We start from the raw sequence: 15,899 nt of genomic DNA on the forward strand, positions 1-15,899 counted from the left end.
GTATGTATAGATAAGATATGATTGACTTTACTAATCCCTAAAGGGAAATTTAAGTTGGATTCAAGATTCAATATATTGCCAGACTGAAATCCAATCTTTTATTTCACATATGCACACGAAAGCAAAGAAAAAAGTACTAACAGTAACCAATCTATAAATAAAAGGGTCCATAGGTGTTGTTTAGTGTTATCCACCTTTTTGTTTACATTAAATGTTTAAGATTTAAGACTACTTCACTTAAATAAAAGTTATCCTACACTGCAAAAAGGCCCCATTACAATACAAGTCTGAAAGTATTCAGTAAAAGTATAACTAGAAAAAGGCACTATATGATAATTAAAAGTAAAAGTTCCCATGTGGCTGACATGATATATATATAATTGAATTGATGTATTGATGTAAAAGCTGAATTTTACATTTGATTTGAGGTAGAGATTATTTTTGACAACTGGCTATAGGACGGCAACTAATTATTTCATTCTGGATTCTGATTATTTTCTCAACTAATCTACCCAGTATTTGGTTTGTACAGGTTCAGAAAACTCTAATAAATGCTTATGACAATAATGACCCAGAGCACATGAGTGACACAAAGTTATTAAAAATAAAAAAACAATGAAAAGGACAAGCAACAAATCTGCACATTTGGGGATGTGGAAGCAGACTATGTTTTGCATTTTGCATGAAAAAAATATTTTAAATGTTTTCTAATTAATTTTCAGCCACGTGACAGTTTGATAACTGGTTCCCTGTTCGTCTGAAAAACAAACAAACAAATACATAAATAAAACAGGAGCTGACCACTGGATGGAGACTGTTTCAAGCACCTTTTATTTACCACTGCGACAATCATGTTTGTTGTCACGCAATTGAAACCAACAAAGCCCATGTATGTCTGCGCTAGACGCCGAGTCCCCCAAACACCGACGGCCACCAGACTGGCCATCTGGCGCTGCGTAGTAAAACCACAGGCCCCGCCCCTCTGCTTACATTCTCCAATGTGCCATAGCAACCGGGGCCGAGCCCCCTGTTCCCGCGCAATGCTCACGGCCTTATAAGGCCTGTAGAGCGCGGACGCACGGACGCGTCATACGTCGTTTATGTAAATGTCTTGATTGAAGAAAAAGAAAAAAGGCTCCTGCTCTGTTCTGAAATGGAGGCGTGGATACGACGCATGCGCGCTGTGTCCACAACTCTCTCAGTCCCGTCCACAAGCGTCAACAAGAGAGCGGGTTCCTGATGCGGGTTGATTTTCATAATAGTCCCATCGTAACGACGCGCTCCAAGGACCTGCACTTTGTATCAGCTTCACGCAGCTCGCAGCAAGGTAACTACCGCAGTGGCTTTTTGTCGCTGTGACACTTTGGGGAGGGGATACTAAAGTCTTAGCTGAGCTCTCGGGTGCGTAATTCAAAACACGCTTCGACTTGTCTCAGAACAATTGGTCTTTCTGGGGCCTGCTGCGGGACCACCTGGCTGGGCAGCGTGACGACCAGGTCGCCGTCCAAAGCCGTAAAGTAGCCGAGCAAAGTGCAAGGAATGCGGGATACGCGCAAAGATGTGCTCAATAGCGTCAGAACGGGCAGCGTGGTGCGCCGAGTCTGGCAGCTTCGATGCTTTGGGCTTGTTGGAGCAAAGCGGTCCCGTCACGGCTCCTCCGTCGGACCAAAGTGTGTGCGTTTCGCTCGTAAACACTCACTTCTAAAACCCACCGGTGTCCGTATCGTGGCCGCAGTGGGCGACTAAGCGTTTGCGCCTGCTAAATAATCCAAGTTGACGGTCTCACGCCCACCCGGAGCAAGGATGCGTTTTAGCACGCGGGCGCTGCTGTCAACAAAAACATCTACCGCAACCATAAAAGTCGCTATGGCCGCCTTACGACACCCTAGCCGCCGTGAAAATGTACTTCACCCGACAAAACGGCGAGTTTGAGAAAGGCGTGTGTTTGAACTCCGTGCACATGCAGCTGAAGGTGGACTGTTGCAGTGACGCGGCTCTGGAATAACAAAGAGTAAAGATCAAATTACGCGATTGTGTGCGAGCAGCTTTGCTTTTTAGGCTGAAAAGGAAATGCGCCGCTTTGGAAATGGGTTTGCTTCAGTTTATCTCACTACTCAAAGTTAATTTTGTTTTTTTTTTTGTTTTTTTTTTCGGGGAGGGGGGGGGGCATGGTCGAGCAGAGAACGGTCATCATAAAATGGGTGCGCATGAAGCAGGTCGTGTGGCATGCCATGCTTCCTCGCTGGAGTGGGCGGTGAAATTGGCGACTTGCACTTTTCTCTCGATAAATAAAAGCGCTTTGCTCGTTGTCTCCGCTTATTTTGAAGAAGCGCAGCTATTATTCGTGCAAGTGACGCCCGCTTTGGGGAGGATTTTTACAGTTTACTTTAAATATCACAGTTTTTGCGGAAAATCGCATCACACCCCCTTCTCCGCTCTGCCTCCGCCTTTGAAGTGTGTTGCCATGTTGCGTTGCGTCACGTACTGTAATCTGCTGCAGAGATCGTCTGCAGGTTACAGATGAGACACTCGGAGGTGAAAAACTGGTCGGCCTTGCAACATGCTCCAGAATGTATGCGTCGAGCATTTTTTACATAATAAAACCTAAAAAATACTGATTTAAACGGATTGTTTAACTAGTTTATTATTTCATAGGTGTGTTGGTTTGGTTTTTAATGAAGGTCCTCATGTTATTGTGACCTCTGTGCCATCGGTGCATAGACAGATGAAATGCGTTTTCATGTAACTGAGCAGTAACTTTGACCTCTGTGTTGTAGAACAATAACTTAAAGTTTTTACATTAAAATCTAGTCGTAGTTTTACTTTGAACATCATAATAATATTGTTGCTACATGATGCATTTTAATAAAAACACAGGGTGTTCATAATTTTTTTTTTTTAACACAGAGTTTTCACATCTGAAAATGTGTGCGTGTGATTTATTTATTTTCATTCTCACCCAGTGTTTTGTCAACCAGACAGTCTGTAGCGTAATGTTTTACATTTCCAAGGACGCCTTCTCTAAGAGGTATCAGATGGAAGCAGCAAAGTGAGAGGTGTTTGCTTTTTCCTGCTCTCCGTGCTGTGTCTCCGCACTGTCAGTAGACCCCAGGACTGATGGCAAGGGGGGAAAACACCAGCGTGGGGGGGGGGGGGGCGCGGCTCACAGTTTTGCCGCAGTTCGGGTGTACATGTGCTGTAGAGATTAAATTTTGCTCAACAACGTAAATCATAATTCCTTTGCCTAATCTGTGCGCTCTTTGCACTCAGTGATGTGTTTTCTACAGATTCATATTCTCGCCTTTCTCTGCCAGTGGAACCGTTTTGTATGTTGTTAATGTGCGTTCTGCAGCCTGGAGGCTCGGACTGAGCGCGGTCTGATATTATATTTTGAGTTTCCGAAATGAAGCGCGCATCCTGTAGCGCAGCATGGTGACATGATCTGTCTGACACGCTGTCTGACTGTTGACCTACTTCTTCCCCCCCCCCCCCCCCCATGTGGAGAGTGAAGAGATGCTCCAACAAAATCATCGCTTTCCCCTGATGTTTTGCTGCTTTTTGTCCTGACAAGTCATTTTTAAAAAATAATTTACATGTGGACAGTCTGAAGTGGTACAATAAAATAAATAAAATACCTTCTCTGCTCTCAACCCCAATGCACGGCTTGCAGGTGTGCTGCAGCCAAACACATGATGAGATGTTCATATTGAAATCTTTCCATGTTTTTCATGTAGATGTTTGGCTTTCATAAGCCGAAAATGTACCGGAGTCTGGACGGCTGCTGCATCTGCCGCGCAAAGTCGTCCAGCTCTCGTTTTACGGACAGCAAGCGGTACGAGAAAGACTTCAGGAGCTGTTTCGGGTAAGAAACACACGTGGAGTTTGGAGAGACATCCGCCTTTACGCACGGACTTACTGTAATTGTCTTGCAGATTGAGTGAAACGCGATCTGGAGATATCTGCAACGCCTGTGTGCTTCTGGTGAAACGATGGAAAAAGCTTCCTGTGGGAACCAAGAAGAACTGGAACCATGTGAGTCACAGTACTGATATTATGTTGAGCTGTTTCTTTAATATAACACTTGAATTATACAAATTGACTTACAGTTTTAAATCTTTCAATATCTCCATACAGGTGGTGGATGCCAGGGGAGGCCCCAGCCTGAAGTTAACTTCCAGGCCCAAGAAGATAAAGTCCATCTCCAAGAAAGCCCGCCCGAGCCAGATCAGCAGGCTGCAGAAAGAACTTAAAAGAAACAGTGAGTTTTTGTTTTTTTTTTTTTGTTTTTTGTTTTTTTTCTGGCACAGCTTTATGATTAATGATGCTCGCCCATTTGTTGCCTAAAGTCATCACACACCACTTGTGTAGTCATCTTTTCACTTCTGGTGCTCTGCTCTACCCCCCAGATTCAGATGCTCACAGCACCACCTCCAGTGCATCTCCAGCTCAGTCTCCCAGCTATAGCAACCTCTCAGATGACGGTTCTGACACTGAACTCAGCCGAGGATCCAGCCGCTCTCCTGTCTTCTCCTTCCTGGACCTCACCTACTGGAAAAGGTCAGTCACGCGGTGAAGCAATAGCAGTTTCATCTGTTTGGGTGGGACAACTCAGTTCATAGTTCAGTGACATCTTCCACCAGAGTGTTTAAATAGAACCCAGTTTGCAGTAGCAATAAAAGGAGCCTGCTGTCTCCATGGTATTATTCTAATATTACTGATGCTGGTTTTCATTCACTTGTATTTAAAAAGTTTGTGGAGATTTGATAGTTGACTACGTTATTTTGTATGACTCCATTTCCTATATCCTGGATCTTTATAACAAGTATGCATTAGAGAAAATTCACACTTATGTTTTTGTCAGATATTTTGGTGATGCTCCCTACACTATGTATATGTCATCTTCTGCCTAGGCAAAAGGTATGCTGTGGAATAATCTACAAAGGGCGCTTTGGGGAGGTGCTCATTGACCCTCATTTGTTTAAGCCATGCTGCCGCAACAAACAACGTCAGCAGCAGCAACAAGAGGAGGAGGAAGATGACGACGAAGAAGAGGATGAGGAGGAAGAGGTGGAAGTGGAAGTGGAGGTGGAGGAGGGCCAAGTGGGAGTGGGTGTCAGTGGGAAAAAATCCCAGATTGAGGAGGAAACGAAGGAGACACCAATGTGTGAGCAAAATGCAGAGCCTCCAGCCAGGAGTGTGGTGGTGGTGGCGGCAGAAGAAGGGTGGTAAAGTCCAAATCTCCCTTGCACACATTTCTGAAGAAATCTGGGGTGCTGTTTTTCCAAGCACTTGCAGAAATAAGTTGCCTCAGATTGCCTTCAATCATAAAGCAGCTGAAAATCCTTTGGTCTTCTCCATAATAATGTTGGAGGTTTGTTTGTTGTCTTTAAATGGATATTTATGGACTCTTGTGTTTCCACTCTTTTTTTAATTTTTTTTTTTTTATATTTAATATTTTTTTGCCATCCTGATGATGGGCCATTATCTGTGGCATTTGTGATTTATTTTAGATGAAATGCTGGAGCTCTGGTTTGCTGGTACATTTAAAAGGTTTTATTCCAAAATGCAATAGATCCACTTACTTACAGAAAAAAGGTGCTACTTGAAACATTTCACAGCTCAACCCATTCTCAGTGCAGATAGTGTACAAGCATATACTGTATGTTAAGATGGCCAATATAATGGGATTAGGTTGGCTTTCTTTGGTCAAAGTAGATATCTTATTTTTTTTTTTAAATGGTGGATATGTTGTTTTGGAATGAATGCCACTTTATATTGACAGAGCGCAGACCTGTACAGCAGCCCTTGTGTTTGTGTCTGTTCACACTGACATCCACTCCTATCAAAGAATCTGTGTTGTAGACTGAATTGGTGTCAATTGTGTGTGCAACTACGTCCCATTTGAATAAGGCCTATTCACAGCTTCAACAGCAAATACACCAGCCTTAATGATGTGTTACAGACAGTGCTAGTGTTAATTCTGGATTGGTATTAAGGAATAAAACGAGACAGTAGCTATACTTTTTGTGGCCTCAGTAACACAGTGCATTTTGCATGAATGGCAAGCCACTCATCCAAAAGACCTAATGATCTGATGCATGAGTCTACTAAAATTGCATGGCCTTATATAAACTGTAAATCTTACTTTTCTTTTCTTTGGATCAATTTCTCTGAAGTTTTAACTTATTTTTATATGTAAAAAAGAAAATGAAGAATAGAAGTGTCTTTGCATCATAATACCACACAATATAACAGCAAAACACACAATCGGTCTATAGTCATTCAGCAATATCAGTATCAGTGATTTCCCTCATTCCTGGGTCAGTATATGGTAAAAGTCTTTATACAAGCTGAAATTCTATGCCATTGCCTTTATATACCACAAATGTGTTGTGATATATAGCCTAATATTACTTTATTTATCAAACGAAAGCCAAAGCACATTGAAATTCACCCAATGTCAAATCAATGCAGGTTTTCTATGGACACGTGTGCTTGTCCGAGGTCATTTGTATGTATGTTTATGGTCTTCTAAAAACAAACACTAATATGAAATTTCATACATGTGATGTAGTTGGGAGCAGAGGGTGTGTTATGTACATACAAGGGGTTGGGTAAGGGCATGAGGCTATTATGGGTTTCTTTATTTATTTATTTCATATTTATTTGTATCGCTGCATCCCCGCTTAGTAGTGTAATACTATGAATAATTTTTCATCTTCAGCTTATGCATAGTATGGTTTTGTACATCAAAAATCTAATGTAATTCTCATGCAGGCTTTCGTTAACATTACTTTGAATTACTGGTTGTCAATATTTGTGAAATGTTTTGTATTTATTTAATCATCAGTTGAGTTTTGTGCAACATGACTTATTTTGTATCTTCACTTTGGATCTGTATCACGTAGACTGAAACAATTCATAGAACCAAACTGTATTTTTGCCGTTTAGCCTGTAGCTTAAAAATGTTACAGAACAGTAGGATACTTAACGCTAGACTTGCATGTAATGTTGCTATGCATCTACTTAGCTTTCAAGTTAGATAAAGCGGTTTTGTATTTTTTTATACATCATGTACTTTTTTTACTTGTCCCTTAATAAAAGTAATTTTGTGCGTTTTCTGCAAGTATGGAGTTAATGAATTTATTTTTATGAGGTGAGTGGGTGTAATCCAAGATACATTGGACTTGCACAATATCATCTAGGTGAATTTGGAACATTTAGCATCTGCAGGAATAGATAATGTATGTAATTCCAATAACAAGAGTTCAATACTGCTGTAATATTGTTGTCCTCTGATATTTATGCATTTGAAATTTGGTCAACATATGTTAACCAACCATTGTAACTCATACACAACACAATAGGTTTAATGTGAATTATGGAGAAAATAATTAGGTCCCCACATGTAGTAAAGTAGTAAGTACTTTACTTACTACTTAGTAGTAAGTAAAATCCATAATACCTGCAGCACAGTGAGATTACTGAAATATATTGACGCTGATGAAAGACGCAATTTGAACATTTCACCTCGGGGAAATGGTTTTTGGATGATGCTATAAATCTTAATATGCCTCACATTCATAAAACCAAGCATGACAAACTACTGTTTTTGACTTAATGTTAAACCATTTTTAGTCCTAATTCTAATAAAAGTATATTCAAGTAGAAAAGCAACCAAAAACATACATTCCTTCTTTTTACTGCTCGTTTAAATGACGTTTTAAAATGCACGTTTGGGTTTTTAAAATGTACGCATTTTGAAATATCGACACATTTATTATTATTGCTGTCATTCTGCTGCAGAACAATAACATGTCGAAATTAGATTTGTTAAAGATGTGCGTTTGTTATGTGCGCAGTTTTAAATAAAGGGAAGAGGAAATTAAAAAGGGACCGGAAACGACCGTCGTGTGACCGGAAATAAAAACAAATACGGAAGTGCTTTGTTTTGGTTTTAGAGCCAGCTGTCGGATCAACCGTGAAGCTGTTGGCTGCAGATGTCGGGCGTAAACATCCACTAAAAAAACAAACAGGCAGGTGATGTTGTTGCTCCGCTTGTTATTTCGCTTTTTCTGCTAAACTCTGAATTGAATCACACATTGTGATTGAAATAGTTTAATGTAATTTCAGTGTTGCTGATCTTTGTGAGAAGGGACATGTTTGTAAATAAAAGCTTGTATTCGCAGGTTGTTTTTCCTCCTGACCTTCACCATGGAGGAGTCTACAGCTTCTGGAGTCTTCTGTAACAGGATGCTGAGCATGGTCAACTCTGAAGACGTTAATGCCATCATCCAGGCTCAGAGACACATGTGAGTCTTGTTACTGTCTTTAGTCTGTGGCTTTTCTGTCACCACATTAAAAACTGTGCTGGTTGTGAAAACAGGCTTGACCGCTTTGAGAAAACCAATGAAATGCTGATCAACTTCAACGGGCTATCTAACGTGCGGCTGCAGCAGATGAATGAGCGCTTCCTGCTGCACACCCGCACCCTTGTGGAGATGAAGAAAGATCTGGACAGTGTCTTTAGGAGGATCAGGCAAACACATCTGCACCAGTTCAAATATAAATATATATATATATATATACATATACTGTACACACACAAAACCTCTAATTGTTTGTTGCTTTTGCTCCTCCAGGACACTAAAAGGAAAGATTGCTAAGCAATACCCAGAAGCCTTTAGCAGTGAGTTAACATTTTCTTACTGTTTATCATTTTAAAACCACAGTTTCCTCAGCATAATGAAAATGTGCGTCTAAAGTATCTGTATTTGTCAGCAGATGTCCATGAGTCGCCGATCTTGGAGGACGACGATGATGAGTTTGACCCAGTTCCCCCCAGTGTTGCTACAACAATCACAACAGCCACGTCTGGGCAGAGCACAGGGTCATGTGACACGAGTCCAGATGTGATCTCACCCACTGTGAGCAGATGCTCTGAAGATATCTCTCAAGAACCGCCTGACACTCCCACCTCCGACCTCCTAGAAACTGCTGTCCTGCAGGACGAGGGTCCAGACTCTGTACCTGTAGAATAGAGCGGACAGTTTGAAAGTGATTTCAGTCACCAAACCTGAGCTTTAACTTTACAGCTATTTATGACTTTGTGTATTTGTGTCTGTGTTGCAGACTGTTGCTCTACAGTTGATGACTTTTTCCAGACAATCTGTTTGGACAGAGCATCACAACTGTGATGTTGGTGGCAATCAACTGTCTGTGAAGATGATGGATGGACTGTTTGGCATTCTTATTTTTACTATGCCTGCACAGCACTAACATGCAAATAATAAGTTGTATTGTACGTCACTGTAAATATATCTGTAGTACTGTCAGGAAGCCTGAGCACGAAAGCATGCACCATTTATGATTATAAACTTTTTTTTTTTATTTAAAGAGATGCCATTTCACAGAATAAAGTTATTGTTCTCAGCCTGAATAATAGCAGTCAGGGTCTATGAGAGTTACTACTGTTATTGTGGTACAATTAACCTTATTATCATACTGCAGCATTGCTGTTTTATGGGCCGTTGTTTAAACCAGAAAATATGTTTGTCATTTTTGAATCTTTTCAGCAGCAGTTAATCTAACACTTTACCTCTTCCATTACAGAGGCCCAGCCTAAAACGGAAATTCATTTATTTCTGTCCTATTTTTAAATTATTTTAATTTGTTGATAAAAACAAATCTAATAGAAAATAAGAGACATAGTGATGAGCAACTGTAAGCACATTCTACATGTCACATAGTCACAGACATAAGGAATCACACCTGCCAATTGATTATTCAGAAAAGAGCTTGGATATAATATCACAGTCAAATACTGTATGAGCCATTAGGAACAGACATTAATTCAGTGCCAATGTCAAAAATTCTGACTTGCTAATGTTAGCAATTCTTGTTCTTGTCAATAGACAGCTGTGTTTGGGTTTGCATTGATTGTAAAGTCCATATTCAGTGGGAGAATACAAACTCATTCATACAGTGGATTTTACCTTTAGGTTAATGTGAGATTCTCAGAAAATACCTGTCTTCTATATCACATACTTAATTTAGCCTACTGTCTTTCTAGAGGAGGAAAAGGGAAAAAGAAGTGGGAAGAGAGACACTGTATGTGTCTCTAGCTTGGTTTAACAATCCATCTGACAATTAAAAAGATGTTACATCCATGATATTGACACATTTGATAGAACGTTCCAGATCTAAAGCATTTACCAGATCATGGAAAAGGTACTGTGGCACCACACCTCTTATACATGACAGTATTATTTACCATCATGTTTACAGTCACTGAAAAGGGAGAGTGCATTTTCATTGCGAACAAGCACCTTACACACAAAATGTTCAGACTCTTCTCTGGTAGGTGCTACTGTACGCCAAAACCACCCAGACAGACAAGTTTCTTTCTCCAGGCTGTCACTCTCATGAACTCCTGATCTCACAGAGTGGCAGAAATGACCATGTGATAACATTACATGTTTATTTGTGCATTTGTACTGTCACAGTTATACTTGCTCAGTTAAATCCTTGCACTATTATTAGTATATATTGTATATGTAAAAATATATACATAGATTTTCTAGTCTATTTAATTTTATACTTTGCTTTCTTTTTACCTTCATATAATTTATTTTTGTACATAGTTTAGTAAAGTGAAGTCAAATTCTTTGTTTGTGTGCACAAACTTAGCCATTTAAGCTGATTCTGATTCTTGAATATTAGCAAAAACATCTGCAAGCAAGCCCCAGGAACACTTTTCTACAGAAATGTTGTAGTACGAGCTACTGGTGTGGTGAGCATGAAGGTGTTTGCGCTCAGAGCAGAACGGAAGCAGTGAGGGCGGGGTGCAGCTCGTGAACGCGCACGGCTCGACGGTTCAACTCTTTCAACGTGAAACAGAAATCGTCGCGAAATATAAGGCAACCAACGCTCCCCTCGTATGATGTTTTCATATTTATAAACATAAATTATATACAAATTATGTTTTTTATGTATTTTAATATAACATTTGATAATATACTGTACCAACGGTTAGAGGCAGCTACCGCCAGAGGGCGCTAAGTCCGAATGGATGCAGTGAGTTTTCAGACAATGGGGTCAAAGGACACAGTATCTCTCAAAACACTTTCCCGATAATTAGCGTTTCGGGATTTGTGTTTAATAAGTTTGAGAAGCAGCAGCTCACCTGTCATATGAACTGACAGCACAACAACATCCACTCTTCACAGCTCCAGTCATGTTTTAGTCGGCTAAGCTAACTAACGCTAACAGCTAGCTCGTCGACGTCAGCGCTGAGGCGTACACGGACGTACGCGTCAGTGTTCCTGCTCCACGGCGTGGTGTCAAACAGGTGCCAGGTAGAAAACATCCACTTTATGAGGCACTCCGCTGAATTTCCACAGTTGCTGCTCTGAAGATGAGGAGGCTGAACAAGAAAAAGGCTCTGACTCTGGTGAAGGAGTTGGACGCTTTCCCCAAAGTCCCCGACAGCTATGTGGAGGCGACAGCTAGCGGTGGGACAGGTACGTGGCTCTGAGATTACACACCTGGAGCTGTGGACGCATCACTTTAATTTTGCACTGACCCATTGTGGTGCTCTTTTTAGTGTCTGTCCTGGCCTTTAGTGTCATGGCTGTCCTTGCCTTCCTGGAGTTCTTTGTGTACAGAAACACCTGGGTGAGTTATGAGTACGAGGTGGACAAAGACTTCAGCAGGTGAGAGAGTTGAACAGGTGAACTCATGCAATTAAGAAGTGTTTCTGTTGTGTTGTCTTGGCTTGGGAAGTTTCCTAACTGCACCCTGTCTTCATTTACAGTAAACTGAAGATAAATGTGGATATTACAGTTGCAATGAGATGCCAGTGTAAGTACAAAAATGTAGAATTAGTTTGTGTTTAAACACAAAAAACATCATTTACTCAGGTGTTGTGGAGACAGGTATTATGATGCATTTTAAATACCTGTACATGGGTGAATACAGATATTGGTGCAGATGTCTTAGATCTGGCAGAAACCATGGTTTCATCTGATGGATTAACATATGAACCAGTGAGTAGGAGTTTCTACCATTAATTTACTAAATCGGTAGTTAAAAGTAAAACTTTTATGTAACTCTATGTTACAGTTGAAATGCGTCTTCATGTTTGTCTGACAGTTGTTTTTTTTTTTTGTTTTTTTTTTCCTACATCTTAGGTCAACTTTGAACCCTCCCCACAACAAAGAATATGGCACATGTAAGATTCAGTTAACTTGTACCTATAATAGGTGATCTATTTACATAGTTTGTTTTTGAACCAATAAAAACTCAAAGATATTTAGTTTAGTATCATATAATATAGGACAAAAAAGCTGAAACCAGAGTCTTTGTTTTTCTTTGTTTTTCATTATCATGACAGTTCAGTTGATTCTTCCCTGTCAGTCAGCTAATCTATCTACTATATTAATTGTTGCAGCCCAGATTACTTATTTACATTGATAGAAAAACGTTGTGTATCTGGTGAAAATGTTTTGTCTTATTCCAAGTGAATGCTTGTTTTTATGATTTTTCAGGACTCTTCAGCACATCCAGGAGCGTCTGAGAGTGGAACATTCCCTGCAGGATGTATTCTTCAAGAGTGCAATAAAAGGAGATCTTCCTCCTCTACCTGTTCAAAGGTACATGGTCCATGAAGTTTGAAAATATGATAACAAGGATAAACTTGGAAATGTTGCACCAAACTGTGAATTGTGATTAAATGATTTTATTTTACCAACAGTGAGGAACGCTCCAGTTCCCTCAATGCCTGCAGGATACATGGACATCTGTATGTCAACAAGGTGGCGGGAAATTTCCACATTACTGTTGGCAAGTGTGTATCCAGATGACTCTTAACACACTCATGATAATATATCAATACATCAGCATACTCTAGATTAAACATTTTGCATCTGTCAGGAACATGAGAATTCAACTTGACCGTATTCAGTTTGTTATTTTGAACCTTTTTGGATCACTGAGGAGTTAAGACACAGAGCAGGAACTTATCAGGGGCTGAACTCTGACCTATTCATCCCTGCACAGGTCCATTCCACATCCCAGAGGCCATGCCCATCTAGCTGCACTAGTCAGCCATGATGGTGAGTCTTCTATCCTCTTGACAAAACCTTGTTCTTCATCCATCTACTTCATGTGGTGATGATATTTCCACTGGATATTAACGTTAGGGCTGCTGTAATAATTGTTATGATTTGGCATTATTTAACAGCCTATAACTTTTCTCACCGGATTGATCACCTGTCGTTTGGTGAAGCACTTCCTGGGATCATCAGTCCTCTGGATGGCACAGAGAAAATCGCTCCTGATTGTATGTGTTGTCAAACTTAAGTCCATAAAGTTTTGATGTTTTTTTTTTTTTTTTTTTCCCTCACTAATGTGTTTTTGATGATTGCCTTCAGCTAACCACATGTTTCAGTACTTCATCACCATCGTGCCAACCAAACTGAACACCTACAAGGTCTCGGCAGACACACACCAGTACTCAGTCACTGAAAGGGTAGATTTAAATCCTACACTAATTTGTATAATTGCATAGTAAAGTAACAGTGTCAGTATAGTGAATATGTTTGTGTTCTTTTTATTCTTTCACAGGAACGAGTCATAAATCATGCTGCAGGCAGCCATGGAGTCTCGGGCATCTTCATGAAATATGATATCAGCTCACTGATGGTCAAGGTCACTGAGCAGCACATGCCTCTATGGCAGTTTCTCGTCAGACTCTGTGGCATCATTGGAGGCATTTTCTCAACCACAGGTGCAGAACTCATACACACAAACACACACACTAGTACACACATCACATACTGTAACTAGCATTAATCTGGGAATATGTTTAGAGCATACAGAAATTAAACTTTGGCTTGCTTTCTTGATTTCTGAGCAGCCTTTTTGCCTTCACTAATTAAACTACATTATAGAAATTAAGCTGCAGAGACTTCAGATGTGGTAAAGATAATTAGCCCATCACAGTGAGCATTTTTTAGGTAATGTAGGGCCAGGAAAGGGGTGGGTTTGAAAAAATCTTTGGAGGTAGCATCAGGGATGCTCTAACATTTGGGATGTGAGTCAGAGAGTGTACAGCAACCTACAGTGGCTATAGGAAGTGTTCAGATCCTCCACTTTTGTGCACAGTTTCTGTTGTAGTTTTTCATTTTAAGTGGAAACAATATTTCCTTTGTCATATTACTTACCTATAATGACATTGTGAAAATATGTTTTTGAAAGTGTTTGCAAATTTAAAAAAACATCCAAAAACAGCGTTTCTCATTAACAAAAGTATTGAGATCATTAATTCAGTATTTTTAACCCGTTCTGTGGGTAAGTCTTAGCACACTGACTTTTGGACACGCCATCTCATTTTTCCTGGCAGATCTGCTCAAGTTTCTCTGTCAGTTTGGATAGGAAGTGTATGTGGCATCTTTCAGTGTCTCAGATGTTCTATGGTCTTAAAGTCTGACTGGGCCATGTCTGAGTTGTCTTGGTTGTGTGCTTCAGCTCATTGTTGTGCTGAAATGTGAATCATCACCCCCAGTCTCAGGTCATTGCACTCTGGAGCAGGATTTCTTCATGGATCTCCCAACATACCAGGTGATGAGCAGTGCCTGGTGCTTCCCAGATGTAGTGGTTTTCTGGCCAAGAGTCCAACTTTTTCTTATCAGACCAGAGAGTCTTTTCCCTCATCCTCCAAGTCCTTTAAATATTATTTGGCAAACTCCAAACAGGCTGTCATCTGCCTTTTACTGCATGTCGTCTTCCCTTCTGCTGCTCAAGCATAAAGGCCCCACTGATTGTTGTCCTTCCAGTCAGTTCTCCTGTCTCTGCAACTCTGTTAGAGTGACAGTAGGGTTCTTGCTCACCTCCACAACCAAGACCCAGACTCCACCTTCAGTCCTCAAAAATAGTTAAGCAGCTTGGGAAAAGATAGGCTTTTATGTACAAGCAATCTGCTATGTTACTTAAAGCACTAAAAGTTGGATCTTTGTCTTACTTGCAGGTATGCTGCATGGTATGGTGGGATTCTTGGTTGATGTAATTTGCTGCCGTTTTCAAATGGGAATCTACAGAAATCTTAAGGTAAGTGAATACAGGACAGTGACACTTTGAATTAAAACATATCTGGAAATCCACAACACCAGTGTCAACATTTGTTTTCACATCACCTTATTTTTTTATTTTTATCAGGCCGATAAAAATGGACGAGAAAACAATGAAACCCTGGTTCATACAGACGGTTACACTCAGCAATGAGACAACAACTCAGCTGCAGCCAAATGACAGTTCGCCATCTTGGCCAAACCCATTAGAGATGATGGTAAAATGTTTACAGTTTGTTTTATTATAAAGTGTGTCCCCTGCTTTGTTTAGAAATTAGTGAATAGTTTTTTAAAAAATTATTGGGAAGGTGTAAGATTCATCCACCTGGAAAGGACTGAAATAAATACCAGAAAAAGAAATGTACATCATTATTGTAGCTCTGACTTTGTTAAATAGATGGTACTTGGTGTTAAATCTCCTGTGATACACGTTTTCACTCACTTTGGCTTGGTAGAGATTTTCTCAGGGTTTTTTGTTTTGTTTTGTTTTGTGTACACTTGATTGACAGACAGGGTCTAACCTGTGAGAAAGCAGTCTTTCATGTAGTTTGGTGACCTTAAAACTCCCAGCACAGATCTGCCCAGCTTCAAGCTGAAAACACGTTAAACCAGCTACAATAAAGAAAACAGCTGTGCTGGTGTGCAGAGCCTTAAACCATTAAAGAATAGTATTAAATAATAAGAAACGCATTAAGAATATTTGCACATTTTTGCTTTGGAAAACAATTACCTTATCAAATTATCAATTGACATATCAGCTGTACTTACCAT

General features: G+C 40.2%; 3 protein-coding genes across 6 annotated transcripts; all 3 read left to right on the top strand.

Moving 5' to 3' along the window:
• Positions 1-3,728: 3,728 nt before the first annotated feature.
• Positions 3,729-5,229, top strand: sinhcaf (SIN3-HDAC complex associated factor). Its single transcript, XM_026312312.1, has 5 exons — positions 3,729-3,862; positions 3,933-4,032; positions 4,135-4,258; positions 4,407-4,557; positions 4,911-5,229. Exons 1-5 carry the CDS (start codon positions 3,735-3,737, stop codon positions 5,227-5,229), a joined length of 822 nt encoding a protein of 273 aa, XP_026168097.1. The 5' UTR covers positions 3,729-3,734.
• Positions 5,230-7,898: 2,669 nt separating this feature from the next.
• Positions 7,899-9,400, top strand: kxd1 (KxDL motif containing 1). Of its 3 annotated transcripts, none has more exons than XM_026312313.1 (5): positions 7,899-8,036; positions 8,190-8,312; positions 8,387-8,539; positions 8,643-8,689; positions 8,782-9,400. In XM_026312313.1, the coding sequence occupies exons 2-5, from the start codon at positions 8,215-8,217 to the stop codon at positions 9,039-9,041; spliced, it is 558 nt and encodes a 185-aa protein (XP_026168098.1). In that variant the 5' UTR covers positions 7,899-8,036; positions 8,190-8,214; the 3' UTR covers positions 9,042-9,400. The 3 variants fall into 3 exon arrangements, with proteins under 3 accessions (XP_026168098.1, XP_026168100.1, XP_026168099.1); XM_026312315.1 differs by having other exon boundaries at positions 8,785-9,400; XM_026312314.1 differs by having other exon boundaries at positions 7,908-8,040.
• A 1,446-nt stretch (positions 9,401-10,846) lies between these two features.
• LOC113133474 (endoplasmic reticulum-Golgi intermediate compartment protein 2-like) lies at positions 10,847-15,488 on the top strand. 2 transcript variants are annotated; one of them, XM_026312310.2, is made up of 13 exons: positions 10,847-11,522; positions 11,606-11,714; positions 11,816-11,862; positions 11,980-12,047; positions 12,192-12,232; positions 12,549-12,653; positions 12,755-12,847; positions 13,060-13,115; positions 13,244-13,342; positions 13,434-13,531; positions 13,627-13,789; positions 15,029-15,108; positions 15,217-15,488. In XM_026312310.2, the coding sequence occupies exons 1-13, from the start codon at positions 11,417-11,419 to the stop codon at positions 15,280-15,282; spliced, it is 1,131 nt and encodes a 376-aa protein (XP_026168095.1). In that variant the 5' UTR covers positions 10,847-11,416; the 3' UTR covers positions 15,283-15,488. The 2 variants fall into 2 exon arrangements, with proteins under 2 accessions (XP_026168095.1, XP_026168096.1); XM_026312311.2 differs by lacking the exon at positions 13,244-13,342.
• The last annotated feature ends 411 nt before the right edge of the window (positions 15,489-15,899 follow it).

This window comes from Mastacembelus armatus, chromosome 6, assembly GCF_900324485.2.
Source record: "Mastacembelus armatus chromosome 6, fMasArm1.2, whole genome shotgun sequence".
NCBI lineage: Eukaryota > Metazoa > Chordata > Actinopteri > Synbranchiformes > Mastacembelidae > Mastacembelus > Mastacembelus armatus.

Coding starts and splice junctions, on each gene's coding strand:
- sinhcaf (XM_026312312.1), top strand. CDS start 3,735: ATGTTTGGCTTTCATAAGCCGAAAATGTACCGGAGTCTGGACGGCTGC. Junction 4,033..4,134: donor CCAAGAAGAACTGGAACCAT/GTGAGTCACAGT, acceptor ATCTCCATACAG/GTGGTGGATGCCAGGGGAGG. Junction 4,558..4,910: donor GACCTCACCTACTGGAAAAG/GTCAGTCACGCG, acceptor TCTTCTGCCTAG/GCAAAAGGTATGCTGTGGAA.
- kxd1 (XM_026312313.1), top strand. CDS start 8,215: ATGGAGGAGTCTACAGCTTCTGGAGTCTTCTGTAACAGGATGCTGAGC. Junction 8,313..8,386: donor ATCCAGGCTCAGAGACACAT/GTGAGTCTTGTT, acceptor TTGTGAAAACAG/GCTTGACCGCTTTGAGAAAA. Junction 8,690..8,781: donor ATACCCAGAAGCCTTTAGCA/GTGAGTTAACAT, acceptor TGTATTTGTCAG/CAGATGTCCATGAGTCGCCG.
- LOC113133474 (XM_026312310.2), top strand. CDS start 11,417: ATGAGGAGGCTGAACAAGAAAAAGGCTCTGACTCTGGTGAAGGAGTTG. Junction 11,715..11,815: donor GTGGACAAAGACTTCAGCAG/GTGAGAGAGTTG, acceptor CTTCATTTACAG/TAAACTGAAGATAAATGTGG. Junction 12,848..13,059: donor TTCCACATTACTGTTGGCAA/GTGTGTATCCAG, acceptor ATCCCTGCACAG/GTCCATTCCACATCCCAGAG.